The 27,792-nt window shown below is 40.1% G+C and overlaps 1 protein-coding gene across 2 annotated transcripts in view; it reads left to right on the forward strand.

The window, feature by feature from the left end:
- Positions 1-27,792, forward strand: part of LOC311250898 (zinc finger protein 385B-like) — an 81,060-nt gene that overhangs the window by 13,936 nt on the left and 39,332 nt on the right. For both annotated transcript variants that reach the window (XM_084343038.1, XM_084343039.1), the window contains exon 2: positions 16,508-16,786. In XM_084343038.1, the coding sequence (XP_084199164.1) occupies positions 16,508-16,786 (279 nt within the window). The remainder of the gene's footprint in view (positions 1-16,507; positions 16,787-27,792) is intronic.

Here is a 27,792-nt window from a genome sequence, read left to right on the forward strand (position 1 = left end):
AGCTAAAAATGCACTTTTAGATGGAGACGGATTGAGATGAGGCACATGTGTCTGTGATTGAGATGTCAGGAGTCCCTGCCTGTCTTATCAGTGTCATGCAGTTAGTGACCTGAGAGTTGACAGGAGCATGAAGCCCAAAGGGAAAACAGTCAGGAAGTGGCTTAACCCCGCTCTGCCCCGGGGTCCTATCCAACTGTAAACACGTGTTCACACTCATGTATCAGTGCCAAGAGAATTGAATAGTTCTTCGCTAAAAATCTGCAAATAGCTACCCGGGTTGCCTTCTCTGCCAAGTTTGCATTCAGTTATTTTCAGAATTTAAATTCCTGGTTGCAATAATGGATCCGACAACCCACTTCCTTTTAAAATAGACATTGGCAAGCCGTTCAAAATCAAAGTTAAAGGTGGAACTGTATTTATAAACAAGATACACTTCTAAGAGGCAGAGTTATTCAGCCAGACAGCAGATGTGATGACAGCTGTAAGAAACCAAAACCTTCGCCTAATGACTTTTTCGCCACAAATAGCAGCTTAGCAATAGTCAGTAGCTTGACTCTGTTTCGGTATCGGTAGAGAAAATACACCTGAAAGTCGTTGCAATGTTAAGATGTAAAGTAAAATGTAAAACCACTGAAACACTGGTAATAGTGAAGAGGGTGGATTGTGTGGACATTTAAGTGTGAGTAAGTGTGACAAAAACAAAAAACCAAGAAAAAAGAGGAAAGCAAACTCTTAAAGGGTAACTCCACCAATTTTACACATTAAGGTGTGTTTACAGGTCTCGGGGAGTACTACTGCACATGTGAAAAAGTAGTATAAAGCCTTTTGTGGCTCCAGAGTAAGCTGCATTTAATCTTATAAAGGGCCTCCAGGGATATGACTCAATGGCTAAGTTGCATTGTGGGTAATGTAGGCGGCAGGTAATGAAAAGGACAAGGAATGCATGGAATAAAAAGTGAAATCTCTGGCTTTGCTGTATTGATTACCTGTAGCCTGTACATAAGAAGGATCTGTCAACAGCCTAAATTTCGCTAAATGTATTATATGTTTTAGGAACTCATTTGGGAGGATTTCTTGTTCTGTCTGTATGTCGACAGTCTCCTTTTACCTCTTGAGGTGCTGTGTGAGTGTGCAGTCTACCTTTTCTTCTGTCATGGTTTTTGTGACTAATCGATTAATCAGCTAATCATTGCAGCTCCATTTAAAATGAGGCAAAGTGGTCTGAAACTTGGATTTACCTTTTTTTGATGTGAGTCAGCTACCCTCCTAACCTTGTTTGTGAAGAATTGCTCAGACTGTTCATGAATGAAATTAATTTTTCTTTGCAGCAAAAGCAAGTCAATGAAATGTGATGCGGAATAAATCACAGTGAGGTTTCTAGTCCTTTACTGTCTTTTCTTAGCAGGCTTTAAATTTCATCTCTATTGTATAACAAAGCATTGGTTGAATTCTCCAAACACTAACGCTGTATGTTAATTTCCTTGTCGTTAGCAGGGTGCATAACACAGGAAACATAGTAGCCAACATACACCACATACTGTAGAAGATTTCACACATTTTTTTGGCTTCATGTAGCATGGCTAATTCTTGCAATAAACCCTCTTTGTTAAATGTATCTAAAACTATTAAGAGAATTTAGGTCAAGTCTTGTTTTGAGCATGGAGGGAAGAAGAGGAGGATTACAGCCGACTGCAGGCCGGTGCCTTCAACAGCCCACATCTTCCTGTCAGAAAACGGCACAGTCGTCTCAACTAATCCGTCTTATTATAATCAGCACTTCCTCGCCACATTTTTATATCTCTCGCCCTGTCTAGATGATATTTTAACAGGCCATATTTAGTGAATTTATAGCATATGCTGGCATGGTGTGTTGTTTTTTTCCTTGCAGATAAGTCGTTCCTTAATGGTGTTTTTAGGGATGTTAAGATTCACAGAACTAAAAGTAGCTATAGCGTTTAGGACGTGTAGCATGTAGACGCAACATTTCTAGGACAATTTTGGCTGGAAAACTTCAAACTGTCAACTATCACTTCCTTTCACTGACCTTTTGTTTTCTTTTTAAGTCCTGTCCTGTCTTAATTTAACTATATTAAGTGAAAACATTTTTATTTTATAACGGCACATTTGAGAATTTTAAAATGGAAAAGTTTTTTTCTTACCAGTGTCTTACCACACAAAATATTACAAGCTAATGCCAAAAACAAGAGAAATCTTTTTGGCTTAAAGGAATAGTTCTGGCTGGAACCAACATACGGTTAGTTAGCTAAGCAGAAAGAAAAACAGCTAGCCTGGCTCTGTCCAAAGGTTGAAACAAAAAGAAATCAGCCAAAATATTTCTTGGACAGGAGACTCCAGAAAGTTTCTGCTCCTCACCAAGAAATAGTCCAACAGAACTCTCTACTTCAGTTTTTGCTCTAACTAAATAAACGAGATTAAAATTTAAGTTTTGAGCTTCAGAGGTGCTGGTAAGCGGATTTTGTTACATCTGGAAAAAGCCAGTTAACTGTTTTCTCTTGTTTCATGTCTTTATGCTAAGCTAAGCTAACCTGCTACCTAAAACAATCCAAGAGAGCAAAAACCTAAACAAACCAGACTTAAATACACAGGGAGTGATTAACTAACAAGGTACAGGTGTACAGAGAAAACAGGCAAGTAAAAGACAAAAACAGGACGTGTAAATAGAAACATGACACATGAGGATATAGCCTACAAAATAAAACAAAAAACCAAACCATGACACTTGATTTATCTACACGATTAGCTGTCTGGTCTCTAAACTGTCAAAAAAAACCCAAACTGTCCCAAAGATTAAGATTAAGTTTACTGTCACAGAGGAGGAAGGAAGCCAAAAAATATTTGCGTTTAAGAAGCTTGAAGCTTTTTTCTTCTTAAAAAATGAATCAAACTGATTATTACTACTACTGATTATTATTATATTGAATTCTGTATTTACTCGTTTGATTATTATAAAATTCTCATTTTAAAAACCAAGGCACTTTTCTGTTTTCCTCCTCTTGCTTTTTTCCACTATTTGCATGTGACTACGAGCACTGTTAGTGTTCCAGTGTACGACCGTCACTCATGCACAGGTCACATTTGCTTTGGTCCCCACTGCAGCCGGGGGGCTCTCCCAGATGGCCGATGACAGATGCCCACAATTGCTGTTGCCCTTGGTTGGAGTGCAGTCCCTCCCTCCAGATAAAAAATAAAACTGTCCTTCCCAAGTTACCTCCAACGTCCCACTTGTCCTAGCTGGATTTTTTTTTGTTTTTTTCACTTATAATTTATTTTCCATCACTTTTTTCTCTCTTGGGGTTTGGTCTGTATTTCTACTGTACAGCCTTTACTTTGCCTTTGTTTGGCTCCTCTCTTCTCCTCTCCTCTCCTCTCCTCTCCTCTCCTCTCCTCTCCTCTCCTCTCCTCCATTCTTTATCCTTGGCCTGATCCCATGTCCTCTGCTCCTTCTTATCTTTGAGCTGGATGCTGACCAAGGGTTTTAGCCACAATGGGATGTCCTCCCTTATATCCTTTGGGTCCTGTCAGTGGCTTAAAAAACATGGCAGAGACTGAACATGTGGTAATGAATCATTTAATCTTTGCGACATTTACAATGAAAGGAGGTGTGTGGTGAAAGATGGACACCACATCAGCTCTCCAGTAATGTTTTTTTGTGTGCATGTTTAAGCCCATTTTCTGTAAAATACATGACATTACAATACTTTTTTTTAAGAATGCCAAACAAAAGTAAAAACACTGTAATTAAATATATTAGTTCTCTGTTAAAACTAAAAACATTCAGTGCAAATTCTGCTCAATGTGGGTTATTTTCCCCCGTCTCCGCCAGACGGTAAATCTAGCCTGTACACCTGTACACATGCACATATGCTAAAAAAACACTTCAGTTAAAGAGATGCCACCTGGGGGAAGGAGATTACATTTTGTCATTCCTGACTGCGGTCTACCTCGTCTGTGTTTACGTGGAACGCAGAACTACCTTTTAAGTGAATGTGCCGAGGTTTCTGCTGCAAGAAGATTAAGTGCAAAGACGAAGGGATTTATTCTAAATGTGTGACTACTGGGTTTCTGAAACAGTTTTGGCAAAATGTGGCCTATATTTAGATTACTTCTATATCCTGCTACCAAAGTAATGACATTTAAGAAAGCATTGGCAGTTTTGTAATTAATTGCCTTGTGTAATTGTAATCGTTTTTAGGATTACATCCTACTAAATCTAATAACAGTTCACAGTTTTTTAATGGTAGAGGATTTTTGTTGTGGTTGCATGAATCAGAAAATGTAGATCTATAAAGCAGTCCTAATAAATAGAGGAGCTTTGCTACCTCAGACTGTTCTTTTATTACATTTTGACTTAACCTTTGTGTGGGGACACCACTGACAGAGAAGTATCACATAATCCTACACATAAACACGACAACAGCTGCCAACATCTAAATGATCTTATTCATAATGTGTGGCAGCCTGTCAGGATCAAATAAATGCCATACTGTAGCTGCTCATAGTGATGTGGCATCTCAGCACATGATTGTCTGTCTTGGTGTGATTGTCTTGTGTTCTGCATTAGCCAGAAGTATTGCGAAGTGAATTAGAAACACTACATTTCACGCAGGTTTATATGCTTGTCTATCTGTTTGTCTCTGGCTCAATGCATAAATCCTCTCTGTGACTCTGAGCAGCAATAAGCAAGTAAAGAGATGAAAAGACATCCTGATTAGGGCTGTACCATATGGGACCATTGACATTGCAGTATTTTTCTTTTGAGAAATATATATTGAAACACGGAAAAACAGAGGAATTATAAAATATTATGAAATAAAAATTAAATAGCTTTGTCAAAAGGAAATAGCAAGGAGCAATGAAATATATGTCTCCAAAAACCAGCACTGCAACAACAAATGGACCCAAGTCAGCTTTCAACATGTGTGTTAAGTAAAGCAAGCAAAGCAATATTGGTGTGGGTGTGGGTGTGGGTGTGTGCGTGTGAAAAGTCTTGTCCCACAGTCCCAGGGTTCAGTCCACTTGGTAAATAGTGTGTTTCATCTCCCCCACTATCTCAAAAAAGTTCAGTTCCAATCCAGTTCACAACCACAAAAAGAAAGACAACTCAAAATTCAGCTGCATGTTTTCCAGGGAATCCCCACACACCAACTCCTGATGAAACCCCGACTGGGAAAACACACAGCCACCGTATTAGACGAGGCTTATGTTTTAATAGAGGCTGGCTACAATGAGGCGGACTTCACAAGGCTGTCTGCTTCCAAGGGTAAACCTGACGTATCTCTCTTCCACTGAACAATTGCTGTGGATGCAAGGCCTGCATGTCACTCACTAGCAACAGACTGTTGACAAGAACCCTGAAATCAGAGCAGGTCGTGTTTGATGTAATTTGCCGACACTGCACGTCCTGCGATGTGACTATTACGCATGTGCACATTGATGAATTGATACATTGTGCAGCCCTAATCCTCACATCCCCATATGGCCTTAACACCTGTTGGTTATTCATGTAACATCTCTCTAATACTGGACCGCTGGTATGTTGCACAACTGGGTGCAGTTGATCTTCTTCCAACAACTGATGAATTTCCTGTAAACTGCTTATTGATTTTCTCATCCGCAAAATCAGTACATCCCACCCACTGGGCTGCAGACCAGTACCATTTGGTATTTTCAGAAAAACTCTCTTGGAAGGCCTTAAAAAAAAAAAGAGTTCAAGAATAAAAATCCTTGCTCCTTTCTGACCTTCACACAGCTGTCTAATCACCAAGTGAAGTGGCCATGAATGTCTTTGACGCGGCCACCTCCCTTATCCAATGAAATTTGTGTTGGAGGAGGGAGTCTCAAAGAAGTTCGACCATCCAACAAGCACTTCTGAAGAAACATACTGACTGCTTAACCTTCAGTTTGGTCGTGATGCCCCTCCACCTCCACAAGGCCACACTGATATATAAAAATTATCTGCTAGTGCAAAAATGTTTGGAAACGCCCGATCTGAGTGATTCCACTGACGAGGATAAGCTGTCCTCTACATGCACGGTGGACAAAAACTTAAACATTCAACGCGGAAAGAAAATTGGAGGCTAGTTTTCAGCTTTTGGTGGCATAAATCTCCTTTGTTTGAATTAAAATCACGATGTAAATTGTGTTTTATGTCACTTTATGTTTTAAACGATGCCAAATCTCTTAACGTTGAATTATTCATTCGTCTCTCGATCATCTAATGGATTCTAATGTTAATTAAGCCTGTTGGATCAGTTGAGTAGCCTGTATTGGCAAATACTGTCCAACACTGAGCCAAAGAGATGACATGCAGCGCTGCTCTGGTCCTTTGGCACCTCCCGACACATCAAAGGAGGTGACAGCTGATTGGCTGCTCCTCCTCATATCTGGCTTCCTGTGACACCAGACAGACAAACAACGTGGATAACACACACTAAGCTAGAGCAGGTGTGTGCGTATATGTGTGTGTGTCTGTCTGTGTGTGTGTGTGTGTGTGTGTGTGTGTGTGTGTGTGCGTGCATGTGTGTATCCGAAATGAGCATCCTTGACAGGTTATTTTGAAATTTTTCTTGAGAAATATGACGTTCTTCTGAAAGCTACAGTGTGTGTGTGTGTGTGTGTGTGTGTGTGTGTGTGTGTGTGTGTGTGTGCTCGTGTGTGTGTGTGTGTGTGTGTGCTCGTGTGTGTCCCCTCAGATAGCAGCGGTCTAATTAAAGAGCTGGCATGTCAGAAACCTGCTCTCCCTCTTTGTTTAACATTGGATCTAATCTCCTGCTGCAGAGAGTGATGTGTGTGTGGGTGTGGGTGGGTGTGTGTGTGTGTGTGCTATCTGGTGCTTGCTGTGAGGTGTATACAAGATGCATACAGACATTTGTCTGGAACCTGGCCAAGTTATCCCAGAGTTGTGTATATGTGTGTGTGTGTGTGTGTGTGTGTGTGTGTGTGTGTACATGATTGTGTATTTTCACATGAATTACTCGTGCTGCTGGAGCTGTGAATCTTGTGTTGCCATAATTTTCGTAGGTATTTATATGTTTTGCTAAGTAATCTGGAGTGTGAGTCAACATCACATATGGTGAACTGAAACATTTTCTGTTGCACCACATTTATGTTTTATGGGAAAACATTGATGATAATCTCTCAGTATTACTGAATATAACCCAACAGTGTTGGGTAATGTTATATTTGGAAGTAACTTGGTGCATTACATTACTTGTTATGTGACAGTTTACCTACTATGTGACTAGTTAGAGTACTTTAGTGTGACATTTTTCTGAGGTGGTACAGTACAGGATACCGATGTTTCCATGAATTGACAGATAACATTTGACTGGAACTTCTCCAATTAATCCAGGACATTGAAATCTTCCAGGACCCATGGACCGGCACCAATTTGATTAACGGACACTCTCTCGACTAGGTCAGAAGTTGACTGCAGACGTGTTCTCGTTGTATTATTTCAGGGCTTAATCGATTTACAGAATAGCCTACATGGTCTATAAAAGTGTGTCAAAGCCTTCACGTTACGTACAACCATACGCACATACACAGTGTCATCCCATGTTCCCAGTACCAGTTGAGTCCAAGGGAAATGTAGAGACTAAAAATATGCACCCTCTTAACAGCTCCCACTCACTTACCTAACCGAATGAATCATTGCATTATATGAGTGGAACATTTGCAAAATGACCTTGTCATAGAGATCTGACACACAGAATACCACTCGTACTGTGGGATTATGAATACCAACACAGTTTATATATGTGTTTTATACATATGTGCTGTGTGTATAGTGTGTGTGTCTTCGTGTGTTGTTCTGAGGGTCAAGGTGTGTGCTTTTGAATGTTATTGTCTTGAATGCATCCTTGTGACTCAGTTGTGAACATTCATACTCCACTGAGCGCTCCAGGTGAGTCATGCCTCTCCTTGAGCTCTTTGTCATCCTTATTTTAAAAGCACCACAGAGAGACAACATTTTCACACAACTAAGAGAAGCCTTTACCTGTAAGTTGGCCATTTCAAGCACATATAGATAATGTTTTCAACTTTCCTCCACCCTAGTGTTTCCCTGTGGTATTACTGCTGATGCCACTATCGCAATGGCAGCATTAGCAACATAGCTAAAGCTAGCAGTAGGAGGAAGGAAAAACACAAATATGTAAAGGTTAATGGACAAATGAAACACAGGTGTACACAGAAAAGGGTGGGAAAACAGACAAAGACAGGAAGTGGGAAGTAAAAGATATCACATGAGGATAAACTTTCAACATAAAACAGGAAATCAACTGAACTAAAACCTAGGACCGTGGCAGGGACAGGGCGACAGGGTTGGTTGTTGAGTCCTGCTTTTAATTCCAAGTTACAATTGCCAGAAACTGTTGACAACATGTCACATCCTCATTGTCCCCAACACCTAGATTTAGTACTTAGAGCAACATACGTACGCAGAATATGACGCATTACTGTTTAACATGTAACTGTTTTTTTTTTCTTGCACACTTAGGGACCAGACACCCACAAATAAGTCACATTATGACTAGGATGTGTGAAAATGGCAGATACATTATTCTCCAATGTACTTTAGCCACATTTCAGTGCAGAGATCAATACATCTTATGTCATCAGGCTGAAATCAACCAGAGTTCACTCACCTCCAGCTCCCTGAAGACCTTACAGTCTGTGTTGCCCACGTTTCCTCATCCTCCACTCAGTGAAATGTGGCTTTTTGTCCATTTCTTCCCCATCTCTGCACAAATTACAGTATAATTGAGCTGCAATTTGTCTGGAAAAGGTTCAAATTCATATTTTCACCCGTACGCGCAGGGGTTGCCTAGCAACACAACTGTAATTGTAGTCCACCTGTCGTTCAGTTGTTCAGAATTCAAAGGCTAAAAAGAACTGTTGGTGTTTGTGAGGGGTGTCTTGTCATGTGAATTCAGTGCACGTAGACACGCTCATCACTCAGTAAATATATCCTGTGTAGTGAAACAACAAGATTATTACTCATATTCCTCAACCGTCCAGTCTTTCCATGTCAGGCCGAGCACTCTGTCTGCTGTCGTCTGTTGACGACGTAATGGAACAGAGATGACAGGTGTTGTGGCGAGGGAACTCATCTTGACCTTAATGTCTGGAACGATGCCACTTTCAAAAGAGCATGTGCCGAAACATCCCAATAACAGCTGCCAGTGCGTATAAATGCTGAAGGCCGGCCTCCACCTCTTAACACATCTGGATTATAACCTGCTCGTTCCAGGAAGTTTCCTAGATCGCAGACCAGAAAGAGCTGCGAAAGTTCACAGGTTCAGGTGGATTACAAGGATTTCTTCTGTCTTAATTCGGACTCGGTTCTCTGAAATATATTCTTGTAGTGTGTGATTATTATAGATTCAACAGGTGTTGGATGTATAGAGACAAACGGGCAGAGTGTACAGATAAGGAACATTAAAAGCATTACACAGCCAAACAGCCTTTATAGTGTAATAGATATACAGCTGCAGGGAATTAAGAGCAGCTATATATAGAGAAGTGCCATGCTCTACTGTGTCCCCTGAGATAAGATAGATCCACCTGCTGACAAGTGAGTTTATCGAATAATTAATGTGATTTAAAAATGGAACGAAAGGCTTTTACATAATTGAAAAAAGTCCAAATTAAAAGCTCTTCCTGTTAATTTTGTATCAAAAATGTGTACGTTCCTGGTGAAGAACCTGATATTTCACGGCATATTTTTATTCCAAATAACACTTATACACTTCGCAGTGCCAAAGCTTTTCTTCCAGCAGCCCCTCGTTTGTCAAAGCTCGGCGATAAACAAGTTCGCCCCCGATGTGAAACCCAAGCACATCGAGGCAGGCAGCACATCATGCAGATGGAGGGAGCAGCTTGCTGGAAACAGGCTGAACAGGTTGCCAGGTTTATCGCTGCCTGTCAGCCCAGTGCCCACCTGGTTGGACCGTTAGCCTCTATCCCACGATGACAGATTAGCATTAAGGAGAGCTTCATGGAAACATTGGTAAAGCAGTTGTATAGCCAATGTAGGCAGTTACAGAGATATAGTTATACACAGGGTGTTGTTTTCTTTTCCTGACAATCATATACACGATGGGAACTTTGTTAGTTTTGTTGTTATTTGGTCCTAAAAAGTATTAGACAAATTAAAATTTGGAGCAGCTGAGAGCAGCTTCAATGATTTCATTCAGTAATCCATTCACTAGCTGTTGAGATATTTCTGACGTCATCATCTAGAGCCATGTGAAGGTGTGGGCGATCGGGTGATTTTAGATCCAAATATTCAAATAATAATCCAAATACACAAGGGCTAATGAACAAATTAAACACAGGTGTACACAGGAAAGGGGTGGGAAGAAGACAAAGAGAGGAAGTGGGAAGTCACAACATGACACAAGGGTGAATTCTACAAAATAAAACGGGCAATAACTAAACTGAAAACCAAAACCATGAGATTTTATGATCAGAGATCTTCTCCAGAGTGTGTGGGATTGTGCAAACTGTGTTTGATTAATATCCTCCTCACTTTGTTTGCTTTGTAGGTTTTGCAGGTAGGACAAATTACACCAGTCGATCTTAAAGTCAATTTATAAGTGGTTCAATTGTTCTTTACACACATCTTCTAATGAGCACTACCAAATCTGTCATTACACTAAATCTGTGAATTAAATATGGTTCAAAGGTACCGGTAAGAAAAAGACCAAGAACATCCACATGTCAAATAGCAAAATAATCGATTCCTTATTTATGTAGGCACCCATGTGGAGAACATTACACTGCAGCTACAAGTGAGTCCCTTGATAAAGTGCTTTATGAGGCTGACAGGTCATTTCCATGCAGCTGTCTCAGACCATAAAGCAAAGATGTTGAGCACACTGTTGGCAGGGAAAGTTAGTAGAGTGTTACACAAAGAGATGAGATTTACAGACTAGTGAATTTATTATTACTCTTACACACATAGTATATCTGCTTACTTGATTGGCTGGTGACACGAATCATTCGTTGGAGTCCTTGAACAAGATGAGGGATGTCATACAGTAGTACTGAATATACTCTGTACTGTACATAGTCGTAGCAGTAAAGAAATCAGTGTAATATAACCTGAGAAGATTTTATTAAATAAACAATAAATCTGATGATTTAATGACCTTTGGTGCGTTAAATAATTTGGATATTGGCTTTTTGGCTTGGATGCTTTTAGTAAAACACATTACATTTTTAGAAATATATAAAAAAAAAAAAAAAACACACACAATCAACCACATGTATTAAGTGATTTCATAGCTTCACTATAACAAATTGCTTTAAAATATACAAAATTTCTTACAATAATGTCCTGCTCTTTGCAAATACAGTATTATACCATAAATATTGATGTCTTTAAGGAACAAAATACTACAAGCTACTGTGAAATGCTATCTTATGATACAGTATTTCTTTTTTCAGTTACAATTTTACAGTAATAAGCTGTTAATGGAAGATACAGTAGGAACACTAAAATAACACTTTCATGCTGGCAACTGTTCTGTACAGTACTGTCATATTTGTACAGTAATAAACTGTTGTTGTAGATTACGGTGGGTTAACTGAAGTATGATACAGTAGTTTAATGCAGGCAACGGTAGCTGCCAGTGTTTTGCTGTAGTTTGACAGGGAAATTTGTTACAGTGTGAAACTTAAAGATGGATCTATATCTATCTATCTCTATAGTTCTGATGTTAAGACTGAAACGTGATAATGATAATTAATTATTATATTAAAAAAAATTATAACAAGTCCACAATGTTTTTATTTTAGAGCACTTTGCAGTTGTAGAAATGTGCAGTATTGGATATGTTTTAACTATATTACATAAAGACAGCAGGAAATGACTCATTGATTTTTAATACATGATGAGTAAGACGTTCTCTTGTACTTTTTGTACAGTATGTGGTCAAGCAAACGCCTCTAGGCCATGCTGACTTGTTTATATTTTCTGTATCCGGGGCATCAGATCAGAGAGAGAGAGTAGATAAAGCAGAATTTATGACCTATGCTTTATATTCCTGGCTCTTATGCAGTCTTTCCTCATTCAGACAGGCTGATGAGTGCTGGTATTTAAAGAGCTGCTGAGTGCCAGATAGCTTCACTACTAAGAGGACAGCACAACAGATACTGTGTCCACAGATAAAGCTTGTGAGTTTCTGGTGCTTGAGCTTCTCTTAGAGCTTTCTGTATAATAAAACTGTGCAACAAACAAAATAGCTCCGTGATAAACAGAGATCCTACAGCCGGACGCCTGGGATTTATCTCCAACCACACTCCGTAGACTAAGCTAATGTCTCCGGCATGGATAATGCTAACAGTAAGTAACTCAAACTGTTTTACTGTATGTCAAAAAATCTTAAAGCTTTCTGCACGCTCTTATGATTTACATACAGTATGATACTGTAGAGCTGAATTCCCTTTTTGAGTGTCACTGTTTATACTAAAATGTATATTTTTGTGCATTATTTGCTTGTGGTATTTTGATATTTATAGTCTGTTAGTCCCCTTGCTCATTTGCTCAATGCCACCCTTTCCTTATGAGCACAGTATAGTAACTTATTATCTCCGCCAGACGTTATGGCGTTAACATGTTTGTTGGTTGGTTGGTTTGTCAGCAGGATTACACAAAAACTACTGAAAGGATTTCCACGAAACTTAGATGGAGGATGTGTCTCGGTATACAGAAGAGACCCCATAGCCTTTGTTGTGGATTCAGATAAAAGACGGATCCAGGAATTTTTTCTCACTTTCTTCAACATTGCGGAAAAGGCCAATCTTTCATATTTCAGTGGCTCGTAAGAATTGATGGGGATCAGTCAGACCTAAATGCTGTTTTCTTTCTCTTTACGGTCGCACCTGCACAGGATGGAAAAATAAGCATAATTTAGATTAAATGTCCGAGATGTACTTCAGACATTGCATCACCAATTAAAAAAACTGATTCATGGTGCTTGTTACACACGCTCGCTTTAATGGATCGAAGGGTTTAAATTAACAGGCGTTAATTTACAGTGCACTTCTGCTCCATACAGGTGTTAGGTCAGGTTAAATTAGTTGGGATGACTCATCCAGTAAATCAATGGATTACCCAGAAGAACAGCAACGGCACAGTGTAGTTTCTATCACTTGTAGAGGTTCATTATGAACGTTTTAGAGAGCCGACCTGCACTTTTTTTTTTACTCCTTTACGAGATGGTTCAGTCTAATATTGTTAGACTGGTGTTTGCTTGATGAAATTAGTGTTGATGAAATTACCATTCAAGTCAACAAATGTTCTGGATGATTAGTCTTATTTCCATAGAAAAAACGTGTGCAGCGTTGTTTTTGTTTTGGTTCACTTTCCTTGTTAAAATCAGCCCAAATGCTCTGTGTCATTATTTTGCACAATAAGAGTCAAACAGCCTGCTCTGATTTTTATTGACATGAGATACAAAAAAAAACATGCATGTGCTGCCTATTGCTTTATGATTATGATGAAATCACATACAAATGGGAACAACATTTCTCTTTTCTGTTCATTATAATGATTGAAAGAAAAGAAAAAAACCTGCACACTGACAATCACTGTTTCTTTCTTCAGTCATACGGGAAGTACGAGTGACAGTGTGGATTCTTTAAATTCATAGTCAGAGTTTGGCTTTTGCGGTGAGTGCTTATTACAAAAAAAATGCTTACCAGTCACTACGACACAGATCTACACAGGCCATTTTGAAGGATGTTCACATAAATACTTGTGTGGGTCAACTGCAAGACTTGTGCAACTTTTGAAAAACACTTTTTTCGTTTTCTCTTTCACTGTCAACTAAATGCGCTCTGGGCTGCAGTCACCACAGCTCGTTCTGTGGAGCACCAGTAAGCATCCATTTGGTCCGTGGCAGAGGACTGGGCTGTTCCCAGCTGCCTACTCAGGTGCCAGACAGGCAGAAAAGCCCTGGCTGTGGCACAGCTGAAACCAGCAGCTGCTGGCCGGTCGGCAACCTGTTAAAAGTGGTTTTGTAATGGGGTTGTCAGGTGCCAACTCCAGCTGACCACATAAAGATGAGTGAGTGGTGCAGCTTGGGTGGTTCCAGTGTGATAGAGGGTTTATACCAGTTTACAGCTTCAGACATTCACCAACATGAGTGCCTGTACAGTGCTTGCAATCATCCTAAACACACTTATGTGAGATAAGGAGGTTTAAACATTGGAAGTACAGCCTCAAATGATGACTAAACTGACTTCCGGTAGTTTTACCACCCATTTCATCCCCGAATTGAGGGACCTTTACAATGCAAACCACCTTAAAGTGAGTTGCACGGCCCACATCTCCCTCTGACTGATCCTGTCTGCTGTCTACCCATCAATACTGTGTCGAGACAGCAGACCATTTACTTACAAAAGACTTTGGAGGCAGGAGCAAAAGTCAAAGCTCCTCTCCAGCAGCTGTCTGACAGAACTGAAACACTGATTAAGTGTCATGTTTTCTGCCTAGGCCTTTGTCTTGTTTGGGCAGGAATACAATCAATGTGTTGTGATTATAAAATGACACGTATATGACACTGCATTCATACGTAGTGCAAAACAGTAATGAGTAAGGGTGAGCTAAATTCAAGTGCATAAAAGATGGGTTACTTAATCAGTCGAGCTGAAAATAAGTTTCTTTAGACTGTTGGATGGAAAATCTGGACATCTGGGTCATCAAAATACAAAACAGTCAGTAGAATTGCATCAATCTAAAACCGCTGATTAACTCAACCGAAATGTTTGGAGTGTGACACTGTAATCAAGCTTTGAATGATTGTGATGTAACAAAGCTCTCAGTCCTCTGTACTCCTCTGTAAAAACAGTGGATAAGTAAAGATAGCGTGCTCTTCATTGGAAATTATTCACTGGAATCAGACAAGTCAATATAGTGATACCATTTGTTTCAAAGTCTTCACTACATAGGCTATATCAAGAAGCGGGACAGATAAGGATGTAAACTGAACTAGTGTGTGGTGGCAACTAACTGCAACGCGGTGATTCTAGTTGGATTATAAAGCAGGTTTAGGTGTTATATAAATACTGTGAAAGTATCTTAACGCTCAGTCCACAGAGACGGACAGCTGTAGTCAGAAGCTGTGTCTTTAAACAAGCCGTCAGGACTTCTGTAAGGTCATGATGTCACAACTATAGTCACCGCCCTCAGCCACGCCCCCAGCACTCATGGTTGCAAAAACACCGGCAGAGCTAATGCGGAAACACGGTGGGTGGTGCTTGTTCGTGCTTGTGAGAGCAGGCCAATCAGATCAGAGCAGACTTTTAATACAATTTCCTGTGTCAAACTAAAATTTTAATGCATATTCTAGTCAGACATCAGCCAGAGACATCGTGGTGTTCGTGTGCTGTACGTTGGGCTGCTCTGGATCTTCTTTCATGTCCTCCTCAATCCTTGCCTTTTAGAAATGGAGAATTTCTGACACTTTGTATGTTTCAGGCATGTGTTTGGTGTGTTAACACCTGGTCGTCTTTGAACTCATCACCATCTTTTCTTTCATGTCTCTGTCCACTGCCAGCCTGTAGTAAAACATCGTTCAAATAATCACGGTGATGGCCCGCAGCTTTGAAGTCCACGTTGCTGGCTGGAAGCTGATGAGTTCCAGTGAACACATTTCCATTCCACTTTCATCTCTCCACCAGTCAAATTGAATTTTTTAGAACAGCAAAGATTTTACAAATGATGGTTTCTGTCTGGCGGGGGGAGGTGGGGTGCATTCAGCGAGGCGGGAGAGATAAAACGTCCAGCGCCACGAGGACTTAATTGATTCCATTATCATATGAACAGCAGCAAAACAAAGAATCCGGTTAGACTTCGGGTGACATTTCCACGTTCGCAACAGAGCTCGCGTTTAGCTGCGGCTCGATCTGCGCTGTCAGTCTGCCACAATTGCTCAGCCATTACAGGTATTAAAGCTGTGTGCTCTCACAAAGAAACATGTCTCTTTGTGTACCCCGGGAATCGACTTTTATTATCAGATAAATAGAGAGAAGCTGGAACAAGATACTTATCTGCAGACTGTACACGTCTCTGCTGTAATGCTGTGATGTATGCCAGAGATAGGCCAATCTTTCCAGCTAATGTGGATGTCTAATGGCTGAAGTGTTTATACCTTCTGACGGGGTGCACTGTCCTTTAGATTTGAGCCTTTTAATGGGCATTTCAGAGATTTTTAACACGTTCATGTGGACTTTATTGAAGTTTATACATGCTGACAGTGATTTAGATGAATCCAAGTGATAAGCATCCTTTGTCTGGCTGTGAAATCTCTGTTTGGTACAATTGCAGTTTGAATGCCACTAAAGAAAAAGAGCCACACTGCTCTGCTCTGAACGGAGCCATGCTGCTCTGTTGCCCCCCTGTGGAGGCTTTAACAACATACATACCACACATATTGATTGAAAAACACATTATTTTTTTTATTTTTACCTCCAGATATGAAGCGCCCAAAGAGCCCCAACTGGAAGGACAGCAGCCCCCCTCCCCCCAAGAGTCAGGAGGGAAAGGAGGAGGAAGAAGAGGAGGAAGATGAAGAGGAGAGGAGGGTGACGGCAGGGCACAGGGCCAAGCGAGAGCGCCGTCAAAGCAGCAGCAGTGCCACTATGTGCCAGGTGTGCAACATACAGCTGAACTCCAGCGCCCAGGCCCAGATCCACTACAGAGGGAAGACGCACCAGAGGAGGCTGCGCAGACTGGCGAAGGCTGTCAGCACAGGTAGAGATGGACTGAATTTATGTCTTCAGTACTTGTGATTTACTGTAGATTATTATTACACTTTGAATTAAGGAATCTATATTAACCTGCTAGCTCCTTTTTTACATTTTAAAGCACTGTGAGGTTTTGCTCATAACTTATTTGCTATAAGAACTACAAACTACTTGTCAATTAGTTATGAGCAAGAACTCACGGCGAACACATTCTGAACTAGAAATACTTATTTTCGAGTTATTTTAATACTATCAACAATTTTAATAGTTTCGTGTTTTTAAAGTGTCAATAAGGTAGAATGACTCTTCTTCTGGTCCGATGCTGAGCAAAGCATATTAACCCATTGATGACTTACAACTTTATTTAGTGTGTTGAGGAAAAGCCCCACTTATTTTTTTCTGTTGGAGTCGGAAACAAAATTCCCTGTGGAAACTGTCAGGACGTTGCTACACATGACAAAGTGATTGGCTTTTTTTTCCACATATGAATGAAAATGTACAATTTTCACATGTGAATCACATACATTCAGACGTGATTGCCTTTTTTTGGACACACGTGGAAACGAAACAAGGCAAATGAAATCATGTGAAATTTGCTTCTGCGAAATGCCATTTAAATTTGAACATGTGAAAATAGAAATGTCACATTCAATTTCACAGTATCACAGGTAATTTACTTTTTTATGAATGAAAAGAATAAATGACAATTTCCACATGTGAATTTTACATTTTAACATGTGAATTACAGGCATATATGATTGGCTTTTTTTCCCATGTGGATATCTTAATTTAGATACATTGATACTTTATTGTCATTGCATACTAGAATACAACAAAAAAATGTTCAGCAGCAGTCCATATCATAGCAGCATCTTATATAAAAATGACCTATGAAAAATTATGTATAATAAGTAGTCTATCATAAGATAAATTGTCCCTAAAATTGATAAACTGCTAAAGATATTTAAAGTAATTTCACTGTGGTCAGATAACAGGTGTTTTGGGGGGTTAGATGAGAAATCTAACAGATTATAATTGACATTTGAGCTCACTTTGCTGAAAAACTGTGTGACAAAGTTGAAAGCAGTTTTTTGAAGATGTAGTTTGCATAATGAAAAGTTCTGTCCTTCAGAGTTGAGTCATATTTAGATGAATATCAAAATTATTAGTGAGATCTGGCAAACAATCCTTGTTTTAAACTGGCTGTTTAAGGCAAATGAAGACAACTTAAAGAGACGGAAAGAGGCCAAGTAGTCCCACAGCAGACATTTTGACTTGTCATAACAGGAAAAGCACAGGTCTAACTAATAATATTAATGATGGCTCCATTACATTTAAGTGTCCCAGTGCGACATGGTCATTTACAATACCAGAGCCCTCAAACTGGAGCACCTAAATGGAACAGAGACATCATTTACATTGACAAGTTAACATGTCTGCCATGAAGATTGTCTGTTGGACATAAAGGAGCTGAAAATCGTGACAGAAAAACATTTATTACAAGAGAGTAACAGCATGTAGACCCCCGCCAACATCGACTCATAACTTTTATTTGCCAACGCTACAAACGGCCTCAAAATTACCAGAGTTTAATCAACAACTCTTACAGTCTGAACAAAAACAGGACATTATGAACTTCTTCTTCTTGTTATTTACTGCAGGGTTGTTGTATTGTCAGTGGTTTTGTTATTTTGTCATCCGCAGCATTTTAATCAATTTCTCCTCCATGGAGAGTCTGTTTACAAGAGGTGGGAACATATGCTGCTTTGTTTCTGAGCCTCATGCTTCCTGGTATCAAGGAAATTTTCCCAATACCTATTTAAGTGTCACAGTGACTGTTTACATGCACGCTCATGTTCCACTATTATTTGGATATGATAATATTCTGAATTTGATACCAGCCATGTAACATACTCCGTTTAAATATTCAGAATTAGGCCTCATCCAATTGTGGCATTTTTTTAATATTATTCAGGTTTTAGGAGCATTGTTTGGACATGTATAAGTATTCAGAATATGTGTCTCAACTGGGTTTTTTGTCGCGGGTTGTGCAGTTGCTTACCTGTTTATGGTCAGCTCTGTTTGTTATCATGGATGTGTTGTGCACAGAACAACTAGCTAACAGTCACATTTTGCAAGGCTGGGGTAGCGATGCATGGCCAGAGTCTTCATTTCTGGTCAGCAGGAGAAACACATTATGAAAGACTTGGATATCAACAGTTTTTATGTTATGCATAAATATCTCAATGCTGACCTTTTCAAGAAGGCATTGGAGGAACCTTTTGCACAGTAGAACATTCAAGTAGAAAAAGAGGTGACTTTGACACAAAGTAGTATGCAAACAGGGATATTAGTGGAATATTTATTTTTATTAGCACCACACTAACGTTCATTTTGTTTATGTCTACTTCCCCATGAAGGCTAAGCGCTGAAGTCCAGGCCCCACTGCTGCACAGAGCAGTGTTTGCTATTCATTCAAAATGTATTTCTGCTGAACACGTTGCGTGTCCAAAATGCACTAAATTCAACACTGCACATCCTACAGTCCTCAGAAACTAACCTGTCAAGTGTGAGCAGTTCTCAAGATATGTGAATGACAGACAGGTTTTCTTGCTTTATAGTTAGAGAAGGGCAAAAACTGGAATATTTTCTGTATGTAAACAAGGTCATCACAGGCACTGGGTCTGTTTTTTTCACTGCTTTGGGTTTTTGTGCTGCGCAGACACATGAAAGCAACAGAAAAAGTAAAAATGTAAGGTTTGGTGCCACCGCAACCTGTCAGAAAGGCTTTGTTTCTCCTCAGCACTGATCTTGCAAGTTCTACAAATACAGGCTGCAGTTTGGTAAAAGAAAGCTGGAGAGACAGGTTTTCAGCACACTTGGAAACTGTTTCCTGATTCCTAAAACACCTCGTTCAGTCAGGTGTTTATTTATTTTGACTTGTCGTTTACACGGTCTGACACCATATTGCAAATGTTCACATCTGCAAACCATGAGGGGGTGTTACGGCTGTTCTGCATTCAGCACATATTTACTATTCCAGAAGAGCCCCTTGCCATTTTCGAGCATTTTCTGCACACCTGTTTCGACGAGGGGCCATTAATCACCTTCACTCACCGCCACCTGTGTCACTCTGCCACGCTGACCGGCTTGATCAATCAGCACGCCAAAAAAAGCCTCTAATGAACAACTGGCCGATACGATGGCACTTTTTAATGCTGATTTATGAGGCTGTCTGTCTCTGTAGGCTTACCACACATATTTAGCTGCTCCAATCTAACACAACGCGTGAAATGAAATTAATACTGTATTGTTTAATTTCTCCCTCACATCAACCTCATTTTGTTATCATCAGAACATTATTGACTTTTTTGGTGTCAGATAATGGCCTCTGCAGATCATCATTCATACTTAAAAGTGTGAGACTGATCCAGTGCATGAGAGCAGAATTTGGTGTGTATGGTGCCTATTTTTGGGGCTCTATCTATCACCTATTATATTTTTGTCCTTCCAGTATCCAAAACCAAACTTTTATTTCCTGACTCACTGATCAGGCGCTCGGATGTTAGATGAATGTTACCCCCTTGAAGCAGGTGACACCATATGGGTTGAGAAACATGGCTACATGTCCACATATTCTCCCCATGTCATGGTCCTAGGTTTTGGTTCAGTTGATATCCCAAAAGTGTATCCTCACGTCATGTTTTACTTTCTACTTCCTGTCTTTGTCGTTTTTTCCTGCCCTATTTCTCTGTTCACCTCTGTTTCATTTCTTCATCAGTCCTTGTGTATTTAAGTCTGTTTATTCTTTAGTCTTTGTTGGTTTGTCTGTTTTCATCCTGTGTCCCCTGCAACTCCTGTGTTCCTCCCGGTCCTCATGTGTCCTCATGTGTCCTCTGTGTCTCCGCTTTCTTCTTAGTGACTGCTGCTTTGTCCTCAGTTTTGTATTCCTCTTTAGTTTTTCCTTGGACTTTCCTTTGATTGCTTTTTGTTACTTGCATTTTGGATTTTAGGCTTTGAAACTTGAACATCAGCTCATCATTATAGCTCTATTCCTGTTGTTCAACCTGCCTGCCTGTGTTTTGGTCCTTTTTTGATCAATTGTGACAGTAAAAAACACAGACTTAAATACACAAAGGCTAATGAACAAATGAAACACAGGTGTACACAGAAAAAGGGCAGCAAAACAGACAAAGACTGGAAGTGGGAAGTAAAACATGACACATGAGGATAGACTTTCAACATAAAACAGGGAATCAACTGAACTGAAACCTCTTACCATGACACCCTGAAGGCAGATCCTGCAACTGCATGGCTTATGTCTCACCTAAAATGTCATCAGAAACACATTTCGCAGAGCTGATTTTGCCATGTAAAAGAAAGTTTCCAAACGAGGCGTCATGCGGCCCATGAGTGACGTTTGTGGTGCAGCCAGTAGGCTATGTTTTTGCATGGTTGAGCCTGTTTTGGTCAGGCATGCAAAGCTTGGCCTTACGTCAAACGACACCCCTGTGGACACGTTCCTTGACTGTAACAAAACACAGACTTATAGTTGGCACACTTAATAAATCAGCATTTTTAGCATACTGACTGTTTAAGTATACATATTATTTGGTCACTTCTCCCTTGTGAAGACAGTTTGAACTCAAAAAACCTTCTTAGATTTAGTTTGTTGTATTGAACTGGGTCACAGCTTATGTCTGATTGTGGATAGCTACAGCTTTTCATTTATACTGTGTTGGCATATGGAAGTGTCTGAAGAGATTTATTATCTAGAGAAAGAAATGAGCGCCTTTCAGCGCCACAACCAACTGAGAGTGTCCTTTGAATTTGACCTCCATTCTGCTCCAGTTTGTCGGCGAGCCAGCAGGGAGCCATTTGTTCTCCTGGATGAAATGCTTCCTTTACTGACACATTTGTCCAAAACAAGGGGGAAATTATGCTGGAAATACTTCCCCGCCACAATGAACACTCCACAGTAGTAAATACACCGAATGCACTGCAAACACAGCCGTGTTGACATTTAGACTTACAAGAACTTATCATTCATCACTGCATGCTGCTCATAATGTGCACATGTTGAGATTGGCCCTGTGCATCAACAATATATCAGCCCTGACAGAGTTCAAACACCCGACCCGCTGTGGGCCACAGTGTCAGAGCCATCTCCTCCATTAATTGATCGTGAAGATGACTCACTCGCGGGCAGCTCATGTCAGTCCCTCAGGGTGAGGGGCCTCCCGTTTCCCCACACAGGGCACAGAGTGATTTCACACCTGCCATGTTTGAACAGGTTAAATGAACCCTACAGCGTTTGATGATCCCTTTTGTTTGGGTTGTTGTGAATTTGACAATACCACAGTCAAATTGAGCAGTGAAGCAAACGACTAAATTAACTAGAAATAGCCATTAAGTGGTTTATTTGGAGCAGGAATAGCACTAGACCACAGATAGGAAAATAGCCTGTAAATTTGCCAGTGACCTTTACTCCTTTGACATATTTAGGCCTACAACTAATTTTATTTTCATTATTAGCTAATCTAAAATTTGATACTCCAGTAATTGATATTGTTTGGTTTATAGATTGTGAGAAAAATAATGAAAAATATCAATCGATATCCATCAAGGTGATGTCTTCAAATGTTAGGATTGACCAACAGACCAAAAGTCAGAGAAATTCAGTTTGCTTTCATAAGACAAAGAAAAGAAGAAAGAAGAAAAATAACTTAAAGTGAAGTCAGGTCTTTTGATGTGGTGTTGCATGAGGTACTACTCCCTCATCAGTGTGTTACGTGCAGTAGATAACCGTCAGCAGCAGGGCTTTGTACCGCTGAAACCGTACCAGACACACGTATTTAACCATCTAAAATAAGTCCCACCTAAACTATATATCTGTTTAAGTGTATGCAATGTTTTTAACATTTTTGGCGCTTTACGTTGCTATTAAACAGCCTTTTCCTTTGGCACTACATTCCCTCAACCGTACATTGTCCGTATTCCTACGCACAAGCAGAATCTAGTGGGTAAGAATCCAGATTTTGCTTTTCAAAAAGTCTACATTAACACAATGCAATTAAACCATCTCTGGAGGCAATTTATCGGATTACTGTACATGCAGCTTTCTCTGGAGCCACAAAATGCTTTATGCTATTTTTTTCCAAATATGCAGTAGCACTCCCCGAGAGTTGTAAACACGTTTTAATGTGTAAAATTGGTGGAGTTACCCTTAAACCAACAGAAAACCTCCATGGATAAGTGAACTGTAGTGGGAGATGGGAGGATTTTATAGAGCATGAAGCATTGTTTAATGGAGGAGCTGATACATGACTCACTACTGGATTCAGCCACAGATTTTGTTGGCAGAAAATGGCAGCCAAGCAGATCTTCTGTTGAATCTTGTAAACAAATAGGAAGGAAGATTCCGACACAAAGTTCACACCAATGCCAAGTTTTATATAATGTCTCACAAGCCTTTTTCTCCATATCGCCCATTTTGCAGTAGAGAGGAGAAAAAAGGAGGACGAGCCAAGTCAATTAAGGTGACTGTTAGTATAATTCAGTCTGTGCTGCAGCCTAATAATACCCATTCCCTTCCCACGGCTGAACTAGCATTCCCTTTATTTAGCCTCATGAAGTGATTGCTCCAATGAAAAGAGATTTTAATGGGGTGGTTCTCACTGGGAGCCTTTTGAAAAGGGAACGGGCCACAAGCACTTACCACGTCTCCACACTTAGCTTTCCAACGACCGTGGACTCGTTTCAGTGCAGGCGTTATCGTTTTCAGATTTATTTTGTATTAATGATGTTACCATATGATTGACAAGTCACTGCCACGGTGTGTCCGCAGCCTCTCAGATCCAATAAGGATATCCTCCCCAGCTCTACTCTCTCCTCAAGTCTCATATGGTCAATTCTGGCTCCAAAAACCCAAGATGGCGACGGCCTCAATGCCAAACACGAGATATCAAAACAGTGGTCCATGAACCAACGGGTGACATTGCGGTGGGTTGACACTGAAGTGGTCAACATCCACGCAGAGAGAACTGCTTCCCATATCGCCATCTAGTGTCATGGTTCGGGTTTTTGGTTGATTTCCTAATTTATTTTGTAGGTTAAATCCTTGTCATGTTTCACTTTCCACTTCCTGTCTTTGTCTTTTTCTGTGTACACCTGAGTTTCATTAGTTAATAATTTCTGTGTATTTAAGACTGTGTTTTCCCCTCACCCTTTGTTGGTTCATCTGTGTCTCCTCTGTTCCTGTGCCTCTTCCCCGGTCCTCGTGTGTCCTCTGTGTTCCCACTTTGCTCTCCACAGCTTCTGGGTTGTCTTCAGTTTTGTATTTCTCTTTAAATTTCTATTAGACTTTCCTTTGCTTGTCTTTTGTTGTTTGCATTTTGGATTTTGGATATTAACTCGTCATCAAAGCTTGCTTTTTGTTGGTCAACCTGCCTGCCTCTGTTTGTCTTGCATTTGGGTCCCTTTTTGAAACTCCTAACATCTAAAATCACCAAAAAAATGTGTTATCTCATCATCATGTCAGCGTGTAAAAACTATTTTCCCTTAGGCAGTGCAACCGGAGCAGATAAGGACCTTGCAAAACCACAGTAATAATCAGACCTGCAATCTCTACCCATAATTTCAATGTTCATGCTAGCTGGGCGGATGAATCGATGAATATCTAGCAAAACGCTTTACATATAGCATGCGGAGCAGAGTCCCAACTTAACATCCTGTCATTCACTGCTTTTGCTCTGTCGGATATTAAAAAACAGGCAGCAGAACGTTGCTCTTTCATATGGTTCAGTGATGAAATTGATGTAAACATGTATTTCTGGAATCACTGTGAGAAGCATTAAGTGTTTGACGGCAAAATAAGTTATATGTAAATATTCAAATGATCCTGTCTTTTTTGTCAGTTTGACAGTTTTCATATTTGCTTCATATTTGTAGTTGCGTAGGCCCAATATGCAGAATCACTAAGGGACGGGATATTTTCACAAAGTTTTTCCCTAAAAGCACTTCTTTTCACGCTTGGTGCCTTTTTACAAGGGTGTTTATGTTGCTCGGGAGGAGATATTCCTTTAAGGCACAGAGTCAGGGATTACAGGAAAGACGGTAACATAATTTCCTGCAGGTTTTACTCTGCAAGATGTCCACTCATACATATCTTTGGCTATTTTTAGGTAGAGATAGAGTTGGTGTACGCCCATATACCCTCTGGCTAGGTGTACTGGTTTCATATTAACCACATGTTACTGTACTTGGATGATCAGTCTTCTTTGGTTTGATGTTTCAAAGTAAAACTGTTCAACACACATCCTAAATCAAACCTGAAGAATAATGTCGGTCACAGAGGTGACTTACAACATTTCCTGCTCCATTTATAGCAATTTTCCCTCTAAAAAGAGAACATTAGGTCTTTCTTCTTTCTGGAACAAAGCTTCCTCTCACTAATGGAAAATCTCTGAATTTCTGCAAAAGAGCACTGCAGATCGACTGAAGGTTGAATTGTTTCTTCTCCTGAATACATGCAGTAAATTCATGGCATCACAAAAACAACCATGAAAGCAGTATGTCTGCAGGCATACGCAGACATGTTAAAATATACTGTGTGAGCTGTGAAATGGGACATTTATCAGCTGGAGTTTTGTGCTGCTTGGCCTCGTTTCATACAGCAGAGGCAGCTTAGCAAAAGCAGCCATTTTTAAGATGTCACTTGATCTGTCATCAGCGGCCGTTCTGCACAGTCCGAATGCCTGCAGGAAGGAGCTTAAGCTGTAGACGGAGATGTGAAGACAGAATGAAGTGGGTGATGTTTTTTCGTTTTTTTTTGCCACAGTGGCTGGCAGATATGGCACCGAAACCCTATGTGACTGAGAGCGTTTAAGCAGACACTTGTTTTACAGTACTCCCTATAGCTGTGTCATCTACAGCACAGGTCAGAGATTACCCAGGGAGCCGTTAGACTAATTGACTTATTATCCTGCATGTGAAGCAATGGTCTGAATATATTTGAATGCTTGAAAACAAACACAAGGAACACTGGATTTATCTTGATAGCCAAAGTGTCGCTTTTTGAGATTGTTTGGCTGTTGTTTGGATGGTTGGCAAGATATATAAGTACATATAGGTATGTGCTTACATTTCATATGTCTGGTTTTCATAAAAACTATATCTATACAAGCAATTGCCTGCCATATAGTTAAAAAGCAGAACAATGTTTAGGGGATGAATTTTAGTACAATGAGAGCACAGAGGCTTTGTGAATCATTTCCAGGGCTGTAACTAACGATTATTTTCATTGTCAATAAAACTCACCAATTCAGTGATTTCCAAAGGTAACATAGCAAGTCCATCACACGCATACAGAGTCTATATGGGAGGATAGACGGAGGATAGACAGAGGATATGTTTGGTAGGTCCATGGCCAGATGAAAGCATGCTGTGTGTTGCCGACACACAGCCGCTGTGCTCGAGGCCGTCTCCTTGCACTTTCATTTGAATGCAGCAGCCTGAAATCAAGTGTAAAGCTGTCAGGATTTGTCAGTGTTGTGCTTCCACACCACACTTATTCAAGTGGACAAGGAGCCAGCAAGGGGCACGCAGGGCAGACACAAACAGCGCGCGCATGTGTGCGTGTGTCTTGTGTATGACATTTGAGGCCAGGGTTTCAGAGTACAGACTGTGAGAATAATTGTGTTTATTTGAAATGATTATAATGACTGTGAGATGAATAACAATGAAAACACTGAAAGCCTGTCCTCCCAGCGGTGGAGACAAGCCTATACAAATATTCAAGTGCTTCTGGAATGAGTTGAGTTTTCAGCTGCACTGAAACTCTTCCTCTCCTCCTCTTTAGCAACTACATCTGAAGGTTAATGTATACTCTGTGAGGAGGGATGTCTATTTCAGAACATATTCATACCGACAACTGCCACACATTGTTAACCTGAAAGCTGGAAGAAGCTTTGATAAGTCCCTTTTACTTAAAACACATCCTCATACCTAAACGACTGTATAGGTTGATTGCTATTTGACTCCCCAAAAGAGATATCACTGTTCCCAAAACAACATGACCGTTTAGTTTTAGGCTAGAAAACTACATTAATTAACTTTAATTATTAATGAACATACTTCACTTAACTAATAACTTAATGAGAAAAAACTCACCTTTGACTCTTGGTTTCAGACTGAATGTGAATAGCTGTCTCAAAAAAGAGAAAGTCCTGTTATAGTTAAACCCAACTGTCCAATCCCTCTTCCTGATGTTCTCTCTGTTTATAATACTTCACCTGACTTCCTCCTTTGCTGCCGTAGTAATTATTATGGCCACTGGAGGTCGCCGCCTTACAAGAAAGGTAAATGTGGGTTTGTAGTCTGTAACTGTTGCTGCCATTACTGAGTTGGCTCAGTTAGCCATGCAGCCAGCCGTCCGGACTGCAAGCTCGAAACACCAGAGAAGTCTAGGTGCTTGTGCAGAATATTTGGGCTGTGATGGGCTAGTTGTTGTATGCTAAACATGATTTGCAACACAATACATAGATATTATAACATTAACTGTTATTCGGTTAAAAAGCATTTAATCACCTGAACTATTAACAGCAACCACAGGAGTTAAAGAAATGAGCCAGTGAAGCTTTGAGTTGTTGGTCAGCTGCTACAAAGGCAGGTGTCTCCTTTTCTGCTGTGTATGAATGAAAAATACAACATTGCTACTGTACAAATATAAACTTTATATGTGAATTGTAGCTGGTACAGATCAACTTGAAAGACTCCTGGATGTAATATTTCCATTATGCATCAGATCATTTCCCAGGGGTAATGCAAAGAACATTCCTGTGGTTAATACAAAGAGGTATTTAAGCTAAAGATAATGCAGAAAGATAAAAAAAAAATGCTTTATTCAGCTTAGTTAGCATTGCTGTGGAGCAAGATGAAGCAGCACAGAACCAAACTCTGCTCTGCAGTCTCTCAATAGATAAATCATGGAAAGATTAGTCAGGAAAATGAGCA

The sequence above is a fragment of the Pagrus pagrus genome, assembly GCF_965226575.1.
Source record: "Pagrus pagrus genome assembly, chromosome: 21".
NCBI classification, from domain to species: Eukaryota; Metazoa; Chordata; class Actinopteri; order Spariformes; family Sparidae; genus Pagrus; species Pagrus pagrus.